The sequence below is a fragment of the Electrona antarctica genome, assembly GCF_951216825.1.
Source record: "Electrona antarctica genome assembly, chromosome: 9".
Lineage (NCBI taxonomy): Eukaryota > Metazoa > Chordata > Actinopteri > Myctophiformes > Myctophidae > Electrona > Electrona antarctica.
In genome coordinates this window covers 18,240,459-18,263,415 of record NC_136790.1, presented here as the reverse complement: position 1 = coordinate 18,263,415, position 22,957 = coordinate 18,240,459, and the positions used below count along the sequence as shown (strand labels likewise).

At 43.1% G+C, this 22,957-nt stretch overlaps 1 protein-coding gene and 2 long non-coding RNA genes across 3 annotated transcripts; 1 reads left to right on the top strand and 2 right to left on the bottom strand.

Annotated features, from left to right (window-relative positions):
* Window positions 1-4,894: 4,894 nt before the first annotated feature.
* LOC306929453 lies at window positions 4,895-6,382 on the bottom strand. The gene is made up of 2 exons (XR_013790789.1): window positions 6,043-6,382; window positions 4,895-5,371 (listed from the first exon to the last, which is right to left on the bottom strand). It is a non-coding gene; the product is annotated as an uncharacterized lncRNA (long non-coding RNA).
* A 1,955-nt stretch (window positions 6,383-8,337) lies between these two features.
* On the bottom strand, window positions 8,338-11,982 carry gnrh2 (gonadotropin-releasing hormone 2). Its single transcript, XM_079510198.1, has 5 exons — window positions 11,804-11,982; window positions 10,260-10,388; window positions 9,341-9,486; window positions 8,966-9,049; window positions 8,338-8,465 (listed from the first exon to the last, which is right to left on the bottom strand). Exons 3-5 carry the CDS (start codon window positions 9,476-9,478, stop codon window positions 8,427-8,429), a joined length of 261 nt encoding a protein of 86 aa, XP_079366324.1. The 5' UTR covers window positions 9,479-9,486; window positions 10,260-10,388; window positions 11,804-11,982; the 3' UTR covers window positions 8,338-8,426.
* A 2,542-nt stretch (window positions 11,983-14,524) lies between these two features.
* Window positions 14,525-20,248, top strand: LOC306929605. Its single transcript, XR_013790814.1, has 5 exons — window positions 14,525-14,746; window positions 15,818-15,948; window positions 16,513-16,617; window positions 18,097-18,202; window positions 20,125-20,248. It is a non-coding gene; the product is annotated as an uncharacterized lncRNA (long non-coding RNA).
* The last annotated feature ends 2,709 nt before the right edge of the window (window positions 20,249-22,957 follow it).

Sequence of the window (22,957 nt, the reverse complement as noted above, 5' to 3'; positions counted from 1 at the left end):
GGTATTTGTACTTTACTTGAGTATTTCCAATTTCCAGTACTTGTACTTCTACTCCACTACATCCCAGAGCCACAATTTGTACTTTTACTGCTCATTGTGAGCTTGTAGATCTGCTATTTTCAATAGATTTTGTAAACTGAACTTGTGAAATGGGACTGAGGCCTCACTCACACAGTCGCAACGCATGATTTCTTTCTACGTCCGTGATTAGACATGGTAACGCCCCACCTGCCTCTGATTGGCCTACAGACACTGCCCGTCTTGCCCGTCCTCCGAGATGCAAGGGTACTCCGTGGTGGGAAATAATACAAGTACAAGAGAATGGCAACACGCGACAGTAACTTGTAACTTAAATTTTTGTAGAAGAGGCAAACCAATATTGTTTGTACCGTTTGCTTTGATCTAATAATTGATTGAAGAACTATGATTTGATTTGGCTGTCTAATAGTAGGCCTACTAATACTAAAAAGATAAAGATCAAGGGAAGAGACCTTTTTACAGTACAATAATGTTTCAAGTAGATGTATGCAAATAAACAGGCCAGCGGCATAAACAATATTAGTTTGCCTCTTCTACAAAAAAAGTTACTGTCGCGTGTGCCAAGCTGTCATTCTCTTGTATTATTTATTTATTTCCTCGCCTCGCCTCACCCAGGCTTTCCACCACCTCAGAGGCAGGCGGAGCGTTACCATGTCTAATCACGGACGTAGAAAGAAATCATGCTTGTTGTATACAAAGGGTGTGATACATCTTGCCCCAATGCATTTTCAATGGGAGTCACATGGTTTGACACAACATTTGTGTTGTATGAGGGGGAGGGGGGCAGTCGAAACACAGCCGAAAGCCATACAACAGCTTGTAGTCCAAAATGTGGACTACAAACCATGTGACTTCCATTGGAAATGCATTGGGGCGGCCATGACACTCACAACATTCATACAACAAGCATGCATCAATGTTTTAAAGGTCTGAGTGAGGCCTCACTCAGACCTTTAAAACATTGGACCCTAACAGGTCCATTTGGGTCCATTTGTACACTCTCAGACCCCCAGTTTGACATGCATTTAGGCTACGGACCCCCCAAGTAGGCTATAACACTGTGCATGCTTATATGTAGGCTGCTATACACACAAAGACACAATTAAAAAACCTCATGTGTAAGTGGCTTAATTAAATAACGAGTGATCGGCTGTTATGCATCCAAGGTTCCATGCGCCGTCAGTGCACATTTGCTTGATACTTCCTTCTGTTATGGTACAAGTAGGCCTATCAACTGAGCAAATCTCCACCATTCTAGGTCTAAAAGTAGGCCTATGTAATATGGAGTGGAAAAGCAGTCCACTACTAGCAGAGTAAGTGTCTGACAACACTGTCTCTAGCCCGCACTACGCCCTTCCCCCAAATTCTAGGGGTTTTAGTGTCTCAGCCTGCAGGTTTAACACCTTCAGCCTGCCCTACAGTATAACCGGTTTGGCGAATTAAGCCCCCAGACCCCCATCTCGATCCCCCCATCCTGCTGAAGATGGCCAGCTAGGTCTCCTGACCAGATTCTGCTGTGGAAAAGGTCCTGGTGGGCTCCTAGACCACAAGACCAGGGCTGACCCGGTTGGGGTTGTAGTGTGACAAAAAATAGTGACTAAAACTAAAATAATATATGACTTAAATTAAATTGTATTCAAAAGACTACTATGACTAAAAAACAAAATCAAAATTTGTTGTCAAAATCAATCATTTACAGCTGTAGTGCCGAAATGATTTCGGCTCTTCAGAAATTTTCAGTAGCACCGAAGAGCCGACTTTAGGACGGTACCCCCCCGAACCTCAAATGACGTCACATTGTAGGCTCTACAGAGCCGAACCGACTTTTATTCGGCTCTAAAATAGGAGTATGAATCGCGCCTTAGTGTCTTGGCTGAAGATCCCCAGCAGAAGATCCCCAGCTCGTAGCAGCGAGACATTGGATAAGTGAGAGCCTTAACGTCGAGGGTTAGCATGACGTCAGGCTAGGACCTGAGTCTGAGCATCATCATCCTCAACATCCTCTTGAATGCTCTGCCAATAAGACCCCTTCTTGTCCCGTTTTTTCTGTTCTTTGGATAGGTTGTCATGGCTGCCAGTTCCCACCTGATGCTGTGTGGGAGTTCAGACTGCTCCAGATCATATTGAATAACTGCCAGTTTGCATAGCGTCTTCAGACTAGGATTAAAGTCTAAAATGTGCAGGCCAGACCCAAAAAGGACAACACGGTCGCCCACCATGCAACAGCTCATACAAGACATCCGTGCATCCGTGGGGTTTTGCCCCCGGGGCTTAACCTCCTTCCAGGAGGAAGTCTCTGGACTGAATTTCCACAGATCATTGTGGTGATTCTGTGGTGAACTTGTGCCGACTCTGTGCTGATTTAGAGTTGGTTGGTCGCAACCACCAATAATGTACAGCTCTCCATTGTAGGCAAAGGCTGAATGCAGCCAACGTTTTCTTGGGAGACGTTGTGCAGAAGGTGTGCTGCTCAGCCAGAGGTTGGTCTCTGTGTCAAACACACTCAGGTTGTTGCAGTAATTCCCTGTACCATCGTACGTTGGGGCCAAACTGCCCCCAAATACAAACATATTTGTCCCGATGATGGTAGCAGAGTGACACTGTGTAGCAGGTGGTGGAGTTCCACTGGCGTTAATTAAAGTCCAGACCATTCTGGCGGTGTCCAACCTGTAGATGTTGGTCCATCCAAAAGGCCGTACAGGACCTCCTCCGTAGATAAACATGTCCTTCCCCAGCACACAGGCCGAGTGGTTCTTCCTGCTCTCTGGAACGGTCCCAGACACGCTGTGGGGTCCGAACCATGTGTGGTCGTCCACATCAAAGCTGTAGAGCTGGTGGTAAGGCCACCCCCCCCACACGTAGATTATGTGTTCTATAAGCACGGCCGTGTAGCCATAGGGCGGGTAAGGATACGTAACATCTACGGTTCCACTTACGGATCCTCTAAAAGGCACCGTGGCCCAGCGCAGAGACAATGTGTTGAAGACGTGCACGTCGAACACGCGAAACGTCGATGCCCAGATTGAGTCTGGGGGTGGGCACATTAAACTTCCAAAGCAGTACATCTTGTGTCCGATTGCGACGACAGCGCGAATGGACGTGATCAAAGATCCCGTCCAATGCAGCGTCCAGCGAAACATAGCACCGCACAACATGCAGAATCAACTAGTTTGAGGTCAGTCGATAAAACCTACAAGTCAATATGATTACTAAATTATGATTTGTGATCCGACTATCATTTTAAAAGACAATTACTGGTTGTGGTGATGACGATCGTGTGATGTCATTGCATTATGATGTCATTTGTCTGTACCATTACATCATTCATATCCATATTTCGAGAGGCACACGCACGTGCACACACGCACACGCACACACACACACACACACACACACATCGACTGTCATATCTTTGTGGCTTTCAGGCTTTCACACTAAACGATTGATCACCGACTATAGGGATAACACACTTCTAGCTCTGGTCCATACTCCTAATGCTTAATCCTGCCTTGCATTACGGCTATGGGACTGATGGCTTCTATAGATCTCTCATGAAACGCAGACCAGCCTCTCCTCTGTAGTGAAAATCTAAAGAGCGTTTTACCTACTCACTAATATAAAGCTGGGTTTTGTCATTACAAAGCCTACTTTCCTTAGTGGACGCACTCTGAGCCCCCCACCACACGCAAATGCACTCATTTTTTTTGCACCAGAAAGGGATTTATTTTTTCACCAGAAAAAAAACAACTTTAGTTACTCCAATTGTTTTGTTTTCTACTATTGCCTCTGGGTTCTTTGGGTCAATTCTTCCACATTGCCACGCAGCACATTTATCCTGACTCTCCCATTGTTGTGGTGCCTCCGTGCAGTGCTCAGTGAGATGTGGAGAGGGAGTAATGGAGAGGACAGTGCAGTGTGTCACGGCCGACGCCACTCAGGGCGGCAGCAACAGTCTGTGCGCTGCGGAGGTCAGGCCAGAGGCCACGAAAGCCTGCAGTAACCCCAGCTGTGAGCACACACATCATGGACGGCTGCTCCCAAACACAGACCTGTCCAGAACTGTAGCCGCGGTATCCTGCCCCCCAGTACAATAACCTGAGCTAAATACCGTAGTTCTTCTCGTTTCCCATGATTTGAAGCCCAGGTAGTATTCGTGATTTGAGACATTACGACAAGGTGATTACAGTAAACATAGCGTACAATTTAAACACAAATACATTACAAGACAAAAGCGACCTCCGCCTGGGTGACGGCAGACTGCTGGGCGAGCGCTGCCACTTTGGCCTGGGGGGGGGGTCAGATCAATATATGGAATGAATTCCGTACTGCCCATATATGGACCGTGTCTCGAGTGTACAGGGTTGGATGAGGTCAAAATGGCAGCTGTGAAATAGATTGGATTTGGGTTCATTGAATCAGATTGTCATGACTTTACACCTTTACATGGAATGAAAGCCTAGTAGTCCAGCAGCCGGGGATGTAGAGTGGGAAATTTGGTATAAAGTTTCATTTATTGGCCTAAAATATTGTCTACGGTATGTACATACATTCATGAATCCACCTGCTGACCGGCTGTCATCATTGAGCAATTTATTTTATAGGGGAGTTATGTGACCATACCATTAACATCATAAGGCAAAATCTTCAAAATTTCCCTTCAAGTAGCATGTGACGGGTCAAACTAGGGGGTTTTCATGATGGCCAATTTAAAAAAAGAAAACTATATACCAAATTTCCCACTTTGAACAAAAAAAGCCTGTTGGCTGCTGGACAAAAACAGTGGCCATATACACACACACACACACACACACATGAGAGTAGACATGTACTTTTAAATAAATAGTACTGTACACCATTCATTTTATAGACAAATGCTATTTATTTGGCTATTGTGGAACATAGTATTTATTACATCAATGCCACAATGCTGACAGAACTCATACATTCCCCCACAGCACTGGGAGGGAGTCAGAATTAAGTGCTGGACAAGAGGTGGCAGATTACAAAATTAAGACACACAGGCATACAATTATCATACAATATTGGTAAAACATATAGGCAAGAGTCCTCAAATGTAGCATCATGATTGTCATCATGGTGACTCACTAATTCTGGACTGCTGTAGCATCTGCTGGTTGCTCTATTGCATTCTGGACTGGTGCACCATCTACTGGCGACTCTACTATACTGCATTATCTTCTACTGGCGATTCTACTCCATTCAGGACTGCCGTTGTATCCTCATCTTGTTTTGTTGTTTCTTTCTTGGCCAATCCCGGTCTTCTGGGCCACAGCATTCGCAACTGCTGTGACTTGAACCTTTGTTTTGGTACCTGTCGACAGATGCAAGTGAAAAACAATTAAACACAGCCCACGAAAATGTAAAAAAAAAAAATCACACCCGTGTGAACTGAGTGGTGTAAGGTCTTATATAGCCTGATCAGCTGTGGTCTGACGTAATGTCTGACGTAATGAAATCAGCATCAACCAATCAGCATCAACCATGCTATTTTTTTTGGCACGACAGACAGACACGTAAACTAACAAAGCCAGTCGTAGGAGTGGTTTACACCACTCAAAAATCACACACCTGTGAAGTACACCCAAAATCACCATATATACAGTTAATATGTGCGTGTTAGGTTGCACACAGGTGGTGAAAAACAACCATGCTGTTTTCGTGCTCAGACGCACCCAGCCAGCCAGCCAGCCAGCCAGCCACCCACACAGTGTCACTTACCACTTAAAAACCCACTAAAAACCAAAGTAACACCCGAGTGTCAGAAATTCAGAATGCATATTGATTGTGGCAATAACAGCTCGATAAATTCAACCCACATTATCATTTCATCAATATATTTAAAGGAGTAGAATGCAATAAAAAGAAAATGCATTAATTCAAGCCTTCATGGAATGTGTAATTGATGATTGAAAATAAGTAATTAACTACTGCTTTAAAGACTGGTAAAATCATTCACAGATTGATTGATTTTCTAATACCCACCAACATAGATAGCCCCATCTTTGGTCTTCTCAGCTGCACCAGTCACTCCAGTCACTCCCTTCTTTCCTGCTGCAACAACCACATCCGTTACTTTAGACATCTCCTTCCTAGGCTTCCTTATTGCGTCCACCATGACCGTTTTCTGGACTCCCAAATTATACACAACAATCAACTTTTACTGCAACCAGAGGACTAGGGGTCATGCCAAAATATAAGGGGATTCAGCCCTTCAAACTACATACATACAGCCCAGACTGAGTTTTAGTATGAACCCCTTTCAGCAGCCATTTTGACAGGTAAGCACAGCTGAAGGTAATAATGTTAATTGTAGGTGTGTTTGTTTCTGTGTGCAAGCATGTAGTTGCCAGTACAGGGGGTGCCCAAGATCATGGCACAAAGTGACACCTAAAATGAAACATACCCACAATTAATATTATTACTATTTTTAAAAATATTTTTATCCCATGATTTTGCAACCCATTTTTTCACCCAGTGTCAATTATCTAATGTAATCCTGGGCACTACACCTCCTCTGCCAACCTGTTTGGACAGCTGACTGACCTCATGTTTCCTTCTATGCATGAGGAGTCCAAGCTGCTTCTTTTCACCTGCCGGGGAGTTTCCCCGGCCGGACGTAGCGCGTGGAAGGAACACGTTATTACGACCAGTTCCTTTCCCCTCCATCAGGCGCCCCGGCTGGCCAGGGAGAGGTAGTTTAGAGACCAGGATTACTGCATGTTTTTGTGAGGGTACCTATACCCTAGGAGACACGGGGAGAACATGCAAACTCCACACAGAAAGGCACTTTCGCCAACCTCACCTCGGGTATGGACACTGATGACACGGAGGAGAGAGCACACCCCCAGCGCCCACAGCGTCCCCAGCGGGAATCGAACCCAGGACCTTCTAGCTGTGAGTTGACAGCACTACAGACTGTGTTTACCTACCTTTCAAAATATTCTGCTGTGAAAAGGTTTACTGGTTGTGGTTATGTTGCCTAGTCTGGAATCAAGACAGAGTTGAGTCTTTACTGTCTTGTCTTGGACCGAAAGAATCTCTCATTCTATACCTGATGTTTTTCTATAGGCTATATTATTGTCACTGACGCCATCTCCTTCTGTATATTCATTGTACCCAGCTGGTATGATAGGGCTTTCACACAATTATGCCACAGTGACAGTACATGATTGACTTCTAAATTGACTGTACTTTCATATACTGATGTACTTTGTTTAGAGTTTGTTTTTAAAGTGAGGAGCCCTTCACTTCACACAAGCATGACAGCTCAGCTGATGGTGGTTGGTGGGGTGATTGAGAAGGTGAGCAAACTATCTGTATATGAATGTATCTGTAATATACTTTGTACGTATCTATGCCTGTTCATGTTTTTATTGGACCCCCTCGAAAAGGGGCTATCCCTTCAATAAATGTAAAATCTGTTTTAGAGCAAAGTAACCAAACCTATATTTGACAGTCATGGTCTGTCTGTGTACATGATTCATATTTGAATTACAAGTATGGTCATGGTGTGCAAATTACTACTACTACTAGTCAGAGAGCTGGTGCCATATCATTTTAATCGGCACAGTCAGCATTCACAGTCCCGAAACACTTCCAACACTTGGCTGCTGACTTAATTGCTCTGGCCGCTTGAAACTTGATTTATCTCAGATTATTTGAGACCTAAACTTGACTCGCACACCACACATTTTGACCAAGTTCACACATTTCTGACAATGTTCAGTACAGTAGCCTACCATACCATACCCATGGCAGCGGTGGCCGAACGGATAGCGGCGCGGTCTAGATACCGGAAGGTTCCCAGTTCGAATCAGCCGTCCGACACGTTAAAAAATTACCACCGCTGAAATGCCCTTGAACAAGGCATCAACCACTACGATGAAATGTGTTCTATGAGCAGGGCCTGGCTGGAAACAAGTTCTTGAGCTTAGCCCAGATACCCTGGGTAAATATAGATTTCATTTCATTTCATTTCATTTCATGTTACCCCAACTTAAATCACCATAAAGGCCTTATACTCCAACTGGCTCATGAAAGAGGCCTCTTATGGAACGTACGTGTTTCGAATTATATTTAGACAAGCATTTATGAATTGTCTTCACTTGCTTTACTCCCAGCCAAATCAACAAAGATGAAACATAGATAACAAAATAAATACTTTATTACAGGATAATATTTTTTTGTTTTACGACAGCGAATAGCACAGAATGCTGGAGAATAGAACACATTTATTTCACACCATTGAATCATAATAGATTAGAGCAAAGACCAAAATGTGTTTGATATGCAAGGGGAAAATAAAACAGTTGTGGAGAGCTGATCAACTCATTTGGATCAGGTAGAAAAGCAAGGTTGAGAAGTTATCACTTTTTCTTCTGGTACTCCCGGGCCAGGGCGTCCAACTGTGAAGAGAATTATATTAGAGCCTATATCACATATAACAATTACATGTAGTTCTGTTGACCTATTATGCTATTATTTCACTTATGCAGGGTAGGGCTGGGCGAAATTAACACAATTTGATATGCTATCTTTGACCAAATATCTCAATATTGTCAATCATTGTGATGATAAGATATTATATTGTTACCATTCTTTTAAAATTGTCATCCTTTTTAAAAAATAGCAAAAATAACAGATCTACAAGTTCACCCGACATCATGAGCTTGTAGATCAGCTATTTTTGACAATTTGTTTTTACAAGTTGTCTTAAGTATAAAATGGCTCAAGTCAGTAAAAACAGGAAGAGAAAACACTTGCCATGTCATGTTAAGATATACCTGTATTACGATATCCCAAATCCCGGACGATATCTATTGATATGTATAACATTGACATATATTGGCCCAACTCGAAAACAGAGTGGGATTAACCAGTGCTCTCATCATGTGTGTTCACTTACAAACATGTTTCTCAGAATGTTCCTCCGCTGGGGTCTGAGGTAGCTGCATTCACCTGCCTCGCACAACTTCATCTCCTCTGAAATCTGAGAAAACCAGACAAAAAGAGCATACAAGAGAAGGACAGGTTAGGTGAAGAGAAGGCTTGTGCCAGATTGCAGAGAACCTAGGTGGGTCATACAGTGGATCTGCATTAAAGATTTTGTCTCTGGCAACCTGCCCCAAGAAGAGCTTTATCGTTATTTATTTTAAATCAGGTTTTCTTTTGACAATATATGAAAATATTTCAACAATGAAATGATGATGGTTTTGCTAAATATTTGCGATCATCTCGAATAATTGTGATCAGACGACTACAGGTATGTGATGATACCTACCTCTGAAGGGGCTAATGAGTCCAGGTCCCTCTTGCCTCCCGGGTACCAACCATGGGACCAGTGCTGGCTATGGGACAGCTGGGCGCCCAGACACAGCAGCACACCCAGCAGCAACACAAGCCCAGATACACATGTCATATTCTCACCTATAGAGGGAAAGAGCAGACCTCTGTTAGTTAATTCCGCGGGGAAAATTCAGTTCCAACTGATGGTACGTTGCTCAGCTGCTCATGGTGATGAGCGCTATAAGGATGGGGGGGTGATAGTAGTAGAAAGTCTAGTGCAGAAGTAGAAGTGTAGTCCTTGTATTGGAAACAGTGGTTGACCGGTTTCTTTCTCTCTATGGTCAACTGACAGCAATGGAGTCCATGACTAGATCCCAGCTGTGTAGCCAATCATTGGAATCATGGGAATCATTGATTTGATGGTTCAAATCAATGATTCCCAACCTGTGGGCCAGGAGGATATTGCAAGTAGGCTCTCAATTCATTGGTAAAACATGTGTGTGTGTGTGTGTGTGTGTGTGTGTGTGTGTGTGTGTGTGTGTGTGTGTGTGTGTGTGTGTGTGTGTGTGTGTGTGTGTGTGTGTGTGTGTGTGTGTGTGTGTGTGTGTGTGTGTGTGTGTGTGTGTTGAACAGCATATATTCAATGGAAGAGGATACATTGCTTTATATCATTACTGTGAGGCAGAAACCTTCTATCCCCATGATTCACATTTTTTAGCTTTTTGTTTTTTCATAGATTTATGCCTTATACTTATCCATCTCCATCTTTAGATGGTATGTTAATGTTGCTGGGGACCTCCTGGAACCCCCTCAAGAATTCCTGGGCATGTCATCACAATAGGCAAACATTTGGCAAAACTAACTAACTAATAGAATGCATTGCAAACAATACAAATGAGAGTGTAGCACCTTACCTTAGTTCCAGCTATTGCTCGTGGTTTTGTCACTGCAAACGTCTGCTGATTTCACTTCACTTCACTTCTTGTTTGTCTACAGGCGTCCCTTCTTGATGTTCCTCGATGAGATCGCTTTCACTTGTCCTTCTGCAGCCAACAAGTATCTCACACCTCCTCTTATAGTGCAGCTATAATCTAGTGATCCTCACAAACTCTCTCAATATATGTTCCCATCTGAACCAAAGTGCTTCCCTCACAACCTGCGTCACGAATACGTCCACCCTGGCCACCCGCCCACCGCTGACCTCTTGGCTCCCTTTCATTCCCAGTGGTCAGGTGAGTGGTCTTTGGGGGACAAACGGATGCGTAAAGATCCACTAAATTCCAATTATCATCTGCAAACAGAGTCGACCCCATTGGGAAACCTCTCGTGCCCTCACACATGTAGTCCGTCTCGGAACCCTCCTCCTCCTCCACCCTCAAACATCACCTGTCCTGTGTAGCAGAGTGGCTGCAGCCTCAGCCTGATGGCCTCAAAAGTCTAATATCTCCCCCGAGTCATAGGGATATCCCTTTGGCTTAGTGGTTAGGATGTTGGCTTTCCACGTGGGAGACCCGGGTTCGATTCCCGGGTGTTACACTCCTGCACACTCACCCACCACCGGACTCTGGCCAACTAATAAACACACTGAAAACTCACGGTGCAGCGAACACCACACACACACACACACACACCATCTCAGCAGAACAAGGCCCTGAACTGACACACATGTGTTGTACTGTGCATAACATGGGCTATCATGTCCTGAAGACAGCCACATACACATGTATGCTTCGGAAAATGTTCGGGAAAAATTTATACATGATTTGATCATGCAGGGTACCTCATTATCAGGCCTAAAATCTATCCTTGAACGTTTTTTTTATGCCCAAGACGATCAATAATTTGTAGCAATTGTAGAAATATTAGCCCTGGGAGAAAAGGAGATCCCGCACGCACACTGTCTTCACATAGCAGTAGTTTATTAAGCTACTGAGCTACTACTAAGTTACGTTTTGGTCTAACGACCTTCATCAGGTATCACAACCTTCATCTAGAGATACCTGATTAAGGTTGTGAGACCGAAACGTAGCTCAGTAGCTTAATAAACTACTGCTATAAGTAAAGACAGTGTGCGGGATCTCTCATTATTCACACTGGTTGCCTGCTCTGACACACCTGTCCCTGTAGCTGTGCAAAAGGCTCTTTTTCTACGAAATATTAGGCCTAAATTCACATAACGAAAAATGTTTATACTATAAATGTAAATAAAAACTAAAATACCAATTAAATATGAAACAAATGGTGCCCAGAGTTCCAGTTACCAGCGAGTGATCAAACCATATCCTGTTCTGACCATCGCACCACGGACCCATCTCGGTTTAACCTCTTGGGTCAGGGCGACCGCAGGAGCAAACACACAGCTTCCTGCGCTGGCCACACATACCTCTAACACCTCTCAAGGAGGCATTTCCTGGTGACTGAATCGATTATAATATTGACAAGCTCCTTTTTTCCTTACCTTGTCCAGGGAGAGTTCGACAGGGTGACCCTGGCTGCTGTTGACTTAGTCGAACTGCAGTGACACTTGGACGTCAGGTGATGAGAGAGGGGATTGGTTCAGGCAAGACGCCACCATGACGCAGTTAGACATGCGTCACTGACGAGACATCCGGTGATTCCTGATCCCTGAGACACGTGTGTGGACGTGATGGTGACAGTGGCACCAGGGAACTTCCATCCAAATGTGCTGCAATTTCACGTTGATGTTCCACCTGCACAGTTAAGTGAGTGTCCATTAATTTGTTCTGAGTTAAATGAACCCTCATCATTTTGCTGTGCAAATTGTATCCCCCATAAACTGTCTTCATGGAGGCCCAAATCAAGATATTTAACAACTAGATACTACTGATAGCGACTGTATAGCCCAAAACTTGCTTGATACACGTTGTGTGTTTATGTATAGCGGCCTTAATTGGGACAGAACAGAATGATGTGACTAAAACAAAACAAAAAATACCCCTAAGGGACCACTTCACCCATTTTCAACCTGTTGATAGAATTGGTCTTCACTAATGCTCATTATAATGGCACCATGTCTGTAGTGTACTCAGTCACACTGTGTCTTAGAGGAGGTCTATCAGCGCAGGCACACCTGAGCTTCCATATGCGGCCAAAAGCTGCTGTCTGCCGGTGTCTCTTCCTGGTTTTTAGACAGCTGGTGGATGGAAATGAAGCTCCACCCACGCGGCAGAATGCTGCTGGGGCAAGCTTTTCCGGGAATCTGGCCGACGCGGCAATCTGGCCGACGCGGCAATCTGGCCGACGCGGCAATCTGCCGCGCGGGTGGAGCTTCATTTCCATCCACCAGCTGTCTAAAAACCCGGAAGAGACGCCGGCAGAAAGCGGCTTTTGGTCGCACATGGAATCCTAGGTGTGCTTACACCCTATATGGGACAGTTCATAACCCTGCCTATACCAGTGACATCATCAAGGTTTGGTCACTGCATGTCCACAGCCCTCCAATGAGACACAGAGCGAGTAGACGGAAGGAATTGTGTCATCTTGTAATGAGCATTAGTGACGACCAATTATATGAAGATAGATGGGTTGCAAATGGTTGTCTTGCTGGCCATCTTTCCATTCACACAAACATTGTGACATGATGAACATACGTGTACAAAATGAATGCCTCTTCCAGCATGAATATTTGATAGAGGGTAAAGGTTAATCACTATTGGAGACTTTTGCAGATGGACACTTGACAAGAGTGCCTGATCTATATTACACACGAGACATAGACAATTCTGCACAATTAGTCTTAATTAGGGAGAAATGCCTTAGGGCAGGGCAGTGATTCCTTGAGCGGGGGTTCCAAATGGACCCTTTACAGATTTGAAATTAAAAAAGGTTTGCGAACAATGGCTTTATAGGGTACATGCAAGAAACATGCAGGGTGTTTTGTGCAGTCTGTCTACAACGTCTGTCTCATACGCACAGGCACAGCGCCCATGTTGCCTGGTGCCCCAATCACACCACACAGAAGTTGTTTTTAGAGCAATATCTTTTGCTCATGCTCGCTTTCTTAACTATTCAGTTTTTAAAGTTGCCTACCAAAAGCAAAATCAGTCTGCTACAGCTCCCCGGACCAAAGTTGAAATAGATTGTGATTTATGTAACAATGGCTGGACTAGTTGTCCAGCCGTTGTCCAGCGAGTAGCCTATTGGTATTTGGTACAGGATATGATTTATATCTCAACCAGGCCAGTAACACAGACAAGGCATGTCAACACAGTGTGGACTGAGGCCTAAGTTTATTTATTTTTGAGGTGCACTAGCCCCTCCAACTGACTCCCCTCCAATTCTGAAAGCCGTCTGGCTTTCGGAATTACGTCATGTGGCAGCCAAGTCTATGGATTTTAATGCTTGTTTAGAGTATTTTTAAAGTGACATGTCTGTTTGTTTGGGCACCCTTTGCCTGGTAATGTTTGATTAGAGCACTTTAAACAAAACATTGCCAGGAACCTTTCATTCATTCATTCATTCATTCATTCACAACCTTCCATGTTTATGTGCCTTCGACCATATACGCCTGGCCAGAGAGCACGAGATAACATTGTAACCGTTCAAGTGTCATATCAGGAAAGAGCACATTAACAACTCTCCAGATTCATGTGTTGCCGAGGAATCGAGGCATGTGGCTCTGTTTGCCCAAAAGTGAAATTACTGGCAGGTCGTAAATGTCACAGTATGCAGGATATTACTTGAGAGTTAAGAATTTATGAGTGACCTCGCATTGAGCAGATGATGTTTGTTTTTTTTGCATGTCCCCTCTACAATCACGCACGCACGCACGCACGCACGCACGCACGCACGCACGCACGCACGCACGCACGCACGCACGCACGCACACACACGCACGCACGCACGCACACACACACACACACACAGATTAGACATTAGATGAATGGAAATCAGTTGTTTGACCGTGGATTTGGAAAACCAGGGAGTTTTAAGGCTCACCTAAGGCTGTTTCCAAATCCAAATTTACTGTGCCATATAACTTACTTACCGTACAATACAATATGCACCATTCTGTCTACTACTTAAGTAGATATCTACCCACGAAAGCCACTGAACGTCCAGATACCGCTGAAATACAGTGACACACGGTACAGTGTGATAGTAGTGTGTCCGAGAAAACCCCCGTCAGAGAAGGGCATGCAGCCACAGAGTGGACAGCTTACTACAGTCATAAACACATACACAAGCTGGACTCCAGTGGAATATCTGTGTCTCCATAGTGGCGCAGGAGAGGACTTGAAGGAGCGGATGTCCAGCGAGGCCAGTAAAAGCCAGTATAAAGGCAGTCCGGGGGCCCCTTGTTACTCACACCACCAGCAGTGCACGGCTCTTCCTTGAACGCACTTCCCTAAGCAACTGACCAATTGGCTTGACACAGCACGTGAGTATATTTTTCTTTCTTTCTTTCTGTTTTTCTGTCTTTCTTTTTCACCCTATGTACTACTACGTTTGCCCTGTAATGACATTCTTTATTCTGTTCGTACCTTTGTGTACCGTTGCAACATTTTATAATCATGTAGCCTATTTTTATTGAGCAAGCAATTCCTTATCACTCTTTTTCTTTCTAGGACAGTATGTATTGCCTCTCTCTCTCTCTCTCTCTCTCTCTCTCTCTCTCTCTGTGTGTGTGTGTGTGTGTGTGTGTGTGTGTGTGTGTGTGTGTGTGTGTGTGTGTGTGTGTGTGTGTGTGTGTGTGTGTGTGTGTGTGTGTGTGTGTGTGTGTGTGTGTGTGTGTGTGTGTGTGTGTGTGTGTGTGTGTGTGTGTGTGAGTGTGTGTGTGTGTCTTTCTCTCCCTCTCTCTCTCCCTATCTTCAATCACTGCCTTTCTATCTCTCTCTCCCTCCTTCAGTCCAGAGCTTGCATTGCATAATGATATGGAATGTCAGGCTCAGTAGTGTGTGAGTCACACTGTATCTTGTGTCAAATGCTGTAATGTACGTATGCTGGCTGACCTATTTTGAGTGTTATCTCCTGCCCTCTTCCCTTCATAACAGCAACAAACATCCATTACTTTCTGGACGTGGATTAGCCTCTATTCTAGTCTACAGTATGTAATGCCCCTCACCCCTACTTATGGGGAAATCTATTCACAATAGCACCTTCAACCATGGTGTCCCTATTTTTGCATCATTATAGACGCAAAATGTCAAGTTATTTTCAAAATATTTACATTTATTTTTCCTTTTTTTTAATATATATTTCTTACTGTTCAACAAACATGTCCAAAAATACCATTGTACATCATATATATAGGGCATATTTTGGGTTCAAATGTGCAGAAAAAAAATGAATGTGTGTGTGTGTGTGTGTGTGTGTGTGTGTGTGTGTGTGTGTGTGTGTGTGTGTGTGTGTGTGTGTGTGTGTGTGTGTGTGTGTGTGTGTGTGTGTGTGTGTGTGTGTGTGTGCGCGTGCGCGTGCGTGTGCGTGCGTGTGTGTCTGTGTTCATCCTCAGGACCCAGCAGAATGAAGATGCATAGTGTAGTAGCGGTGTGTGTAGGTGTGGTGTGCCTCGTGGCCATGTTGGCTGACAGCACAGAGGGACACATCACCTTCTTCAGCCCCAACGAGATGCTAAAGATGAAGGTAAGAAGAACACATGCGAGAACACTGCATTGGTCATGAATCCTGACCAATTCTCAATTTTGACCTGAGATCAGATTCTAAAAATGTCTTCTACATCCTGACAGTTTTCTGAAAAAGCTATGTTTCTATGTCGTTCTTCGACCCCCCACCCCCATTGGAAAATGTTTTGTACCAAGGACCCCACCAGAACACTTTCAAGACTTTTCAAAAATGTTTCAAAACTAGCAGATGTATACAAGCTCTGCTATTTTTGAGTTTTCAGAAAAAAATATACCGGTATGTTGCTTTATATACATAACTCTGAGTGTAGACACATTAACATTCTCTGAGTTAAATGGATGCTCTTAGTAGTGTACAGAAAAAATAAGCCGAACCAAATAATTATTTATCCCTATATGCTGGATTGGTGCGGACCTAAGCCATGGTTGATGGTGTGTGTGTGTGTGTGTGTGTGTGTGTGTGTGTGTGTGTGTGTGTGTGTGTGTGTGTGTGTGTGTGTGTGTGTGTGTGTGTGTGTGTGTGTGTGTGTGTGTGTGTGTGTGTGTGTGTGTGTGTGTGTGTCAGGAGCGTGACGGTAAAAAGTTAATGGAGCCGCGGTCAGAAGACGGTCAGTTTGAAGACGTCACCATCCAACAACTTCCTGAGGCAGACATTGGTGGGAATCATCCTGTAAGAGACACACACACACACGCACGCACGCATGCACGCGCACGCACGCACGCACACACGCACGCACGCAGGCGGGAGGTGACTCATGTCTGTGGTGTGACATTACACAAAACATGCACACGCATACATTATGTCAGTGGTTCTCTAACAAAACGCCTGCATTCTATGATGCGAAGCCTGCAGAGCTAGTTCAGGCAGGCAACTGGTGAGCGCGCCTACCTGATCAGGTGACTAGTCTCATGCACTCTTTACCTGATCAGAGCGGCTATTTAAACCTATCTGCCTACCTGCTCATTCCTGGCTTCTCTCCTGCTGTGTGGTGGTCGTGCGCCGCTGCTGCTGCTGCTGTCTCCCTGCCTCGCTCGCTGCTAACCTGCTGCTCATGAAGTTTTTGCAAATCGCACCGCCTCCCCAGCATCCACCTGTATAGGCTCTGTTTCTAGATCCCCCTGCATGGGGTCTTATTCATTCCCTGTAATTCTACTTGGCTTATAATCTAACTAAAATGTTAATGTTACAGGGAATGAATAGGGACAGAGCCCTGACGCCAATCTATGCTTCATATATCTATGCTCAATTATGCTCAATAAATATATATTCTAAATTCACTTCAGTTGTCTGACTGAACTGAGGCTAGTGGTTCTCTAGCTCTGCTCCATAGCTCTGTCGTCTTTAGCGTAAATAAAAAGAACGTTTTTGCTACTCACCAATACAAAGGCGGGTTGTGTCATTAGAAAGCCTACTTTCCTTAGTGGAAGCACTCTGAGCCCCCCACCACACGTATAAATGGTACTTTTTGGCCAAAAAGGGATTTGTTTTCCACCAAACAAAAACAAAACACTTTTTTGTTACTCCACTGCGCCAAGAGAAAACCCTCATAGAGAATATTTTTCCTCCAGTGAAAACAAATCCCTTTCTGGCCAAAAAGTAGGAAAAGGAAAGTAGGCTTTCTAATGACACAACCCACCTTTGTATTGGTGAGTAGCTAAAACGATCTTTTTATTTACGCTAAAGACGAGAGGCTGGTCTGCATTTATGCGAACCTCGGAAGTCATCGGTAACATAGCTCTAAATGCAACGGCATTGACTTTCTCATGTCAAGGACCCCCAAAATGATATGTAATCCATCCATCCATCTGAAAATATTTGTTCCAGGGACCCCCAGAAGTAAAGATTTGAGTAAAACAAAATGTTTGCTTTAAAATAACAATAATACTGTGTGTGTGTGTGTGTGTGTGTGTGTGTGTGTGTGTGTGTGTGTGTGTGTGTGTGTGTGTGTGTGTGTGTGAGTGTGTGAGAGAGTGTGTGTGTGTGTGTGTGTGTGTGTGTGTGTGTGTGTGTGTGTGTGTGTGTGTGTGTGTGTGTGTGTGTGTGTGTGTGTGTGTGTGTGTGTGTGTGTGTGTGTGTGTGTGTGTGTGTGTGTGTGTGTGTGTGTGTGTGTGTGTGTGTGTGTGTGTGTGTGCGCGCGCGCGTGTTTAGGATAAAACGGTCGAGGTTTCTGTTCGCCTGTCAGCACAACAGTTGCAAAACGTGGCCCCCGTACTGGAAGAGATCATCCATGGAATAGTGGAATAGAGCCAAAAAGGTAGGCCTACAAGTGTGTGAATACACAGTAAAATCCTTTGTGTTCATGTATAGGCTCTTGAGATAGACTGTTAATTGACTCACGTCAACTAGAGGGCGCTGTGTTTCCTTTGTTTTGCCAATGGGTTTCCAGATTGGTTAATGTAAAGCAGTGCATGGTTCCCAGACTTTTCAGGGCGAGACCCAAAAGATTCATTGGACGTTTGCCCGGGACCCAAACTAGCAGTTCTTTTTTTTTTTATAATGTTTATTTTATTTGGAAAAAGCAGTACAATAACAGCATTTCTATGTATACATAGGACACAAGTGCAGTTCCCAGGATTTTTTTTTTCACGCCTCTTCCCTCCCTCCCCCCTCCAAGTGACTCCATATCCAGTGTCTCTGTAACATCCTTGCTTTCTTCAGGACTACATATGGCATCAAGTCAACACTTAACAGGGGCAAAGGGCAATATCGCTTCAGAGTGTACATTTCAGAAGGAGAAAAAGAAGAAAGAGTGGGCAGACAAAAAAAAAAGACAAAGACAAAAAAAACAACAACAACCAAGAAACGAAAGTATTTACAATATTGCTGAGGGGAACAAAAACAAAACAGCTTTGGACTTCGACCATGAGAAGAGGAAGGGTGTCTTAAACATTTTCTACAAAGATCATAAAGCAGGCTATTAGGACCAGTGAGATCACACAAAGTCAGCTCTCAGAGGGGCAATGTGTACAATCCAGTTGTTCCAAATTTGGTAGAAATTGTCTAGTCTCCAAACTAGCAGTTCTACAAGCACACAACGCGTGCTTGTATATTTTGTTAAATGACGGATAAGAGAAAATTAAAAAAAATAATAAGAGAAATGGGATTTTTACTCGAGCCGTGAAGTGACACATACAAATTGGTCTTCTGTAGCCAGTGCTGGGAATCCCCATTGGTGATGTCATTGGTAGGCAGGTTTCCCAACTGTCCATATTCCACCAATGAGACACAGAGTGAGTAGACAGACAATGTGCCATATCTCCTATATATAATGAGCATTATGAGGACCTATTACATAATATGAAGATAAGGTCAAACATCAATGAAGAGCTCCTTGAGAGTGTAGCCTGGTCTTTACTTGAGTATTTCCAATTTCCAATATTTTTACTTCTACTCCACTGTATTTAAAGACAGTGAAAGTGTTACAGCGCAACTCCTGAGTTGAACTTGACACTCATGATCATGCATTGCCATTGTTATCTTTATCAAAGGGTGTCATGTCACGTACCAAGTGACCACTATACGATAGCACTTTGATATCCTGGAACTCTGTCATGTCACGTACCAAGTGACCACTATACGATAGCACTTTGATATCCTGGAACTCTGTCACGTACCAAGTGACCACTATACGATAGCACTTTGATATCCTGGAACTATCTTTATAGCTCTCTCTTTCCGTCTCTGACTCTCCCAGAGCATGTGCTCCAATAGAGCAATACTTTTGTTTAAAAAAATAAAATCTAGAAATAACACGGTTGTTTGTTAGATTTTTTTATTTGTTCACGCTGTGAATCAGCTTTAGAGGTTATATATTTTTTATATATATATTCTTTTAGAGTTACGGTATGTCTGTTCTTTGTTTGTTATGTTTGTCTGTGCAAGACCAAATAAGGACCAAAACGGAAATAAGTCTTTGTGGTTTTACCCTTGATGTGTTATTTCAGTGAAATGGTGGTCTATGGTCTGTGGTCTATGTTTTTGTGTGGCTTTGTTGTTGTGTTTTAGATTTACAGTGTCTTTATAGCTATTAACTTTCTGTACAGCACTTTGTAAACCTTGAGCTGAGAAATGTGCTTTATAAATGAAGTGGATTGGATTGGAAATGTGTTTTATGCACTTTTAACTTTTAACATGATATCCAAATAAAACTCCCCCTCCTCCTCTCTCCCCCCTCAGCCAAATAGTGAAGCAGAATCCAACTGGAGACGAAAGCCGCCTGAATTCTCCTATCAGCACTGAATAAATGCACAAAGATTTTATTATATTTTCATGAATGAATCAATAAAGGGAAGAGACCTGTAACTCTTTGACTTCTTGTCTAGTATACTCTCATAATACATTTAAGCCTAGATGCACATGCACTTAATAGTACCATTAACTCACCACAAGGTGTCAGCATCCTTTAGAGAGAGAACATTGATGTCCTGGATACACACATATTTAATGAATATTTTAATTAGCAAGTTTGTGAAACAGTACAGCAGTACAGTTACAGTACAAACGTTATGCCAAAAGAATGAAACTAAAAGCTCAGAGTTGCTTGTATCTGTCTATTACAACTTAATATATAACCTGTAGCAGCTATACTATACTGATAGATAAATTCTGACATGTTGTTTACACGTCATGTCAAGTTGGCCATTCCATCATATTCTGTTGGTCAACTCAGATAGAACTTGGGCCCAGACCGTGTTCCATATAGGTCATATTTGGTCATCTTGCCCTTTTTATCATTTTACTCTTAGCCTACTGCCTGTTTACTCCGGGTTGTTCTCCTTATCCTATTTATGTCATGTCACCATCCACGTGCCTAATCATCTCAGCCCTATATTATCCTTTATATTATTTTATCATATTTATATTAGGGATTTCCTGACGCCACATTAAGATTTAATATCTTGTTGACTCCTTATTCGGTCTCCATACTGTCTGTCCCCAGTCAAGTTAAGTCGCATACTGAGAGGTCTATTTTGATTTGACACTACATGTATTTGACCTTGATGCCTAGTGAGAAAGTAGATAGCAGGCCATTTCTCTGTTGAAGAGTTCACAGACGGCAGGGAAAGAATGTTATCAACAGGTTGCCTGGCAACGCCAGCGTCCACGCTTTCCCGGTCTATGGCCATCAATGACGGGACCAAGGAAGATGTCACGATACCAGACTCATCATCCATGTGCTGGTCCAATGAGTGCTCGACAACCAGCACCACCGTGGGATATTGCGGAAATGAACTATTTACCAGCCAATGAACATTTTATCAACAACTGACGTCAGATGCAGTATAAGCAAGGAAGATGCTGTGAAGAGGGGCAGTTCGGATCCATATTGGAACAATTGAATACTCTAAATTATAGTGATGTATTGTACTATTATTATTATTATCTGAACCATGTAGCACATTCTCTATGTAAATTGACTTTATTACCTACTAAAAATTACAGTTAAAACCTTAAACTTCCTCTCAGAACTTTATTTCGTCTGTCTCCAATTCGTTTTTAAGGTATCCTTCTATTTTTTATGGTAGAGTGACTGTCATTCAAGATTTAAAGGGCTACTCACTCATTTTTAAGGTAAATACAGCACGGTATTTGGTCTCCCTGCTGGGTTATTGAAGATATATATATTTACAGTCCTTTCTAATTAGCATTACAGAATAGATATAATTTATTTTTATCCATTAATACGATCCTTGGGGTCGCCGGAATTTTATTTCCATCATATACCCCTCATGTTAGACAACAAAAAAGCACGGTGGCACAGATTAAACTTCATGAAACTACTCTTGAAATCAATTTGATAAAATGGATGTGCTCAAACATAACATGAATTGAATATGAAGGACCCCAATGGAAACAATGAAGGGTTTCTTGGGGTTTCTTGGGTTTTAAATCCTCTTAGCAGACCTTGTATTGAACTGTAGCCTACATTCCTGTGCTTTTTATCTGCAAACTGTTAATAATAAAGTATTCAATCAATCAATCAATCAATCAATCAAAACTCCAGGCGCATGCCACACATGTCCACTTCTCTCTCCCTCTTTCATGTCCGTCTTCACTGTAACTATCAATAAAGGCACAAAAGCCAAAAACAAATCTTTAAATTTTTTTTTGTGCTATAAACTTTGCTGGGGACCCCCTAGAGCCCCTTCAAGGGCCCTTGGGGGTCCCCAGACCCCAATTTGAGACGTACCGTCCTAAGACACCACACGCAATGAATGTTGGAACAAAGATGGAATATCTTGGAAAAACAAAGCCGTAAAAATAATATTATTGTAGCGGGTTTTATACCCAGACAATGTGGCTGTGAGATGCTTAAAAGAATTCTCAAACTGGATTCCAAAGCCACTGAAATTGAGGGAGCTCATTGAAAGGTTTAAAAAAAAACAATAGCGACAAACCCCATGTGGTAGTGAAACTATTGAGAATTGAAAGGACAGAGAACTCATCCTCTCCAAGGCACGTATTCCAAATGGACCCGGTCCATTTAAAAAGAAAAAAAAAGAAAGAAAGCCTGAAAAACCACTGGTAATGTTAGAAGTAGCCTATAGGCAGACATTAAACACGCAGGTCGGCGGTAAAGTGGCCTAGTTGTCTGTATAGAAAGCATGGATCAGATTATAGTTTTCACAAAGTTAAGGGGAGTGCTCATGTCATGTGAGACAAGCTGAGTGTAGTCAAAACAACAACTACCAGACCATGACTCTATGATAATCACATCATCAGAACATAATCACAAGGCCATGTGGGTAAGTAACATTATACATTAAGTAGTGATGGGAGATTAATCGGCAAAAACATCGGTATCGGCCGATTTTAGTTGTTTTTAGATTAAACGGCATCAGTTCGATTAATCAATCAGACTGATTAATTAATCTGTCCGATTAATCGGTCTGTCTTTACAGATAAACAAGCCCAAAGTAACAGCTTGAACAGATCTACAAGCTCACAATATTAAATATAAAGGTATTTAAGTTAAATCTGACTTGCCTAAGCCTGCAGTGCAGACACC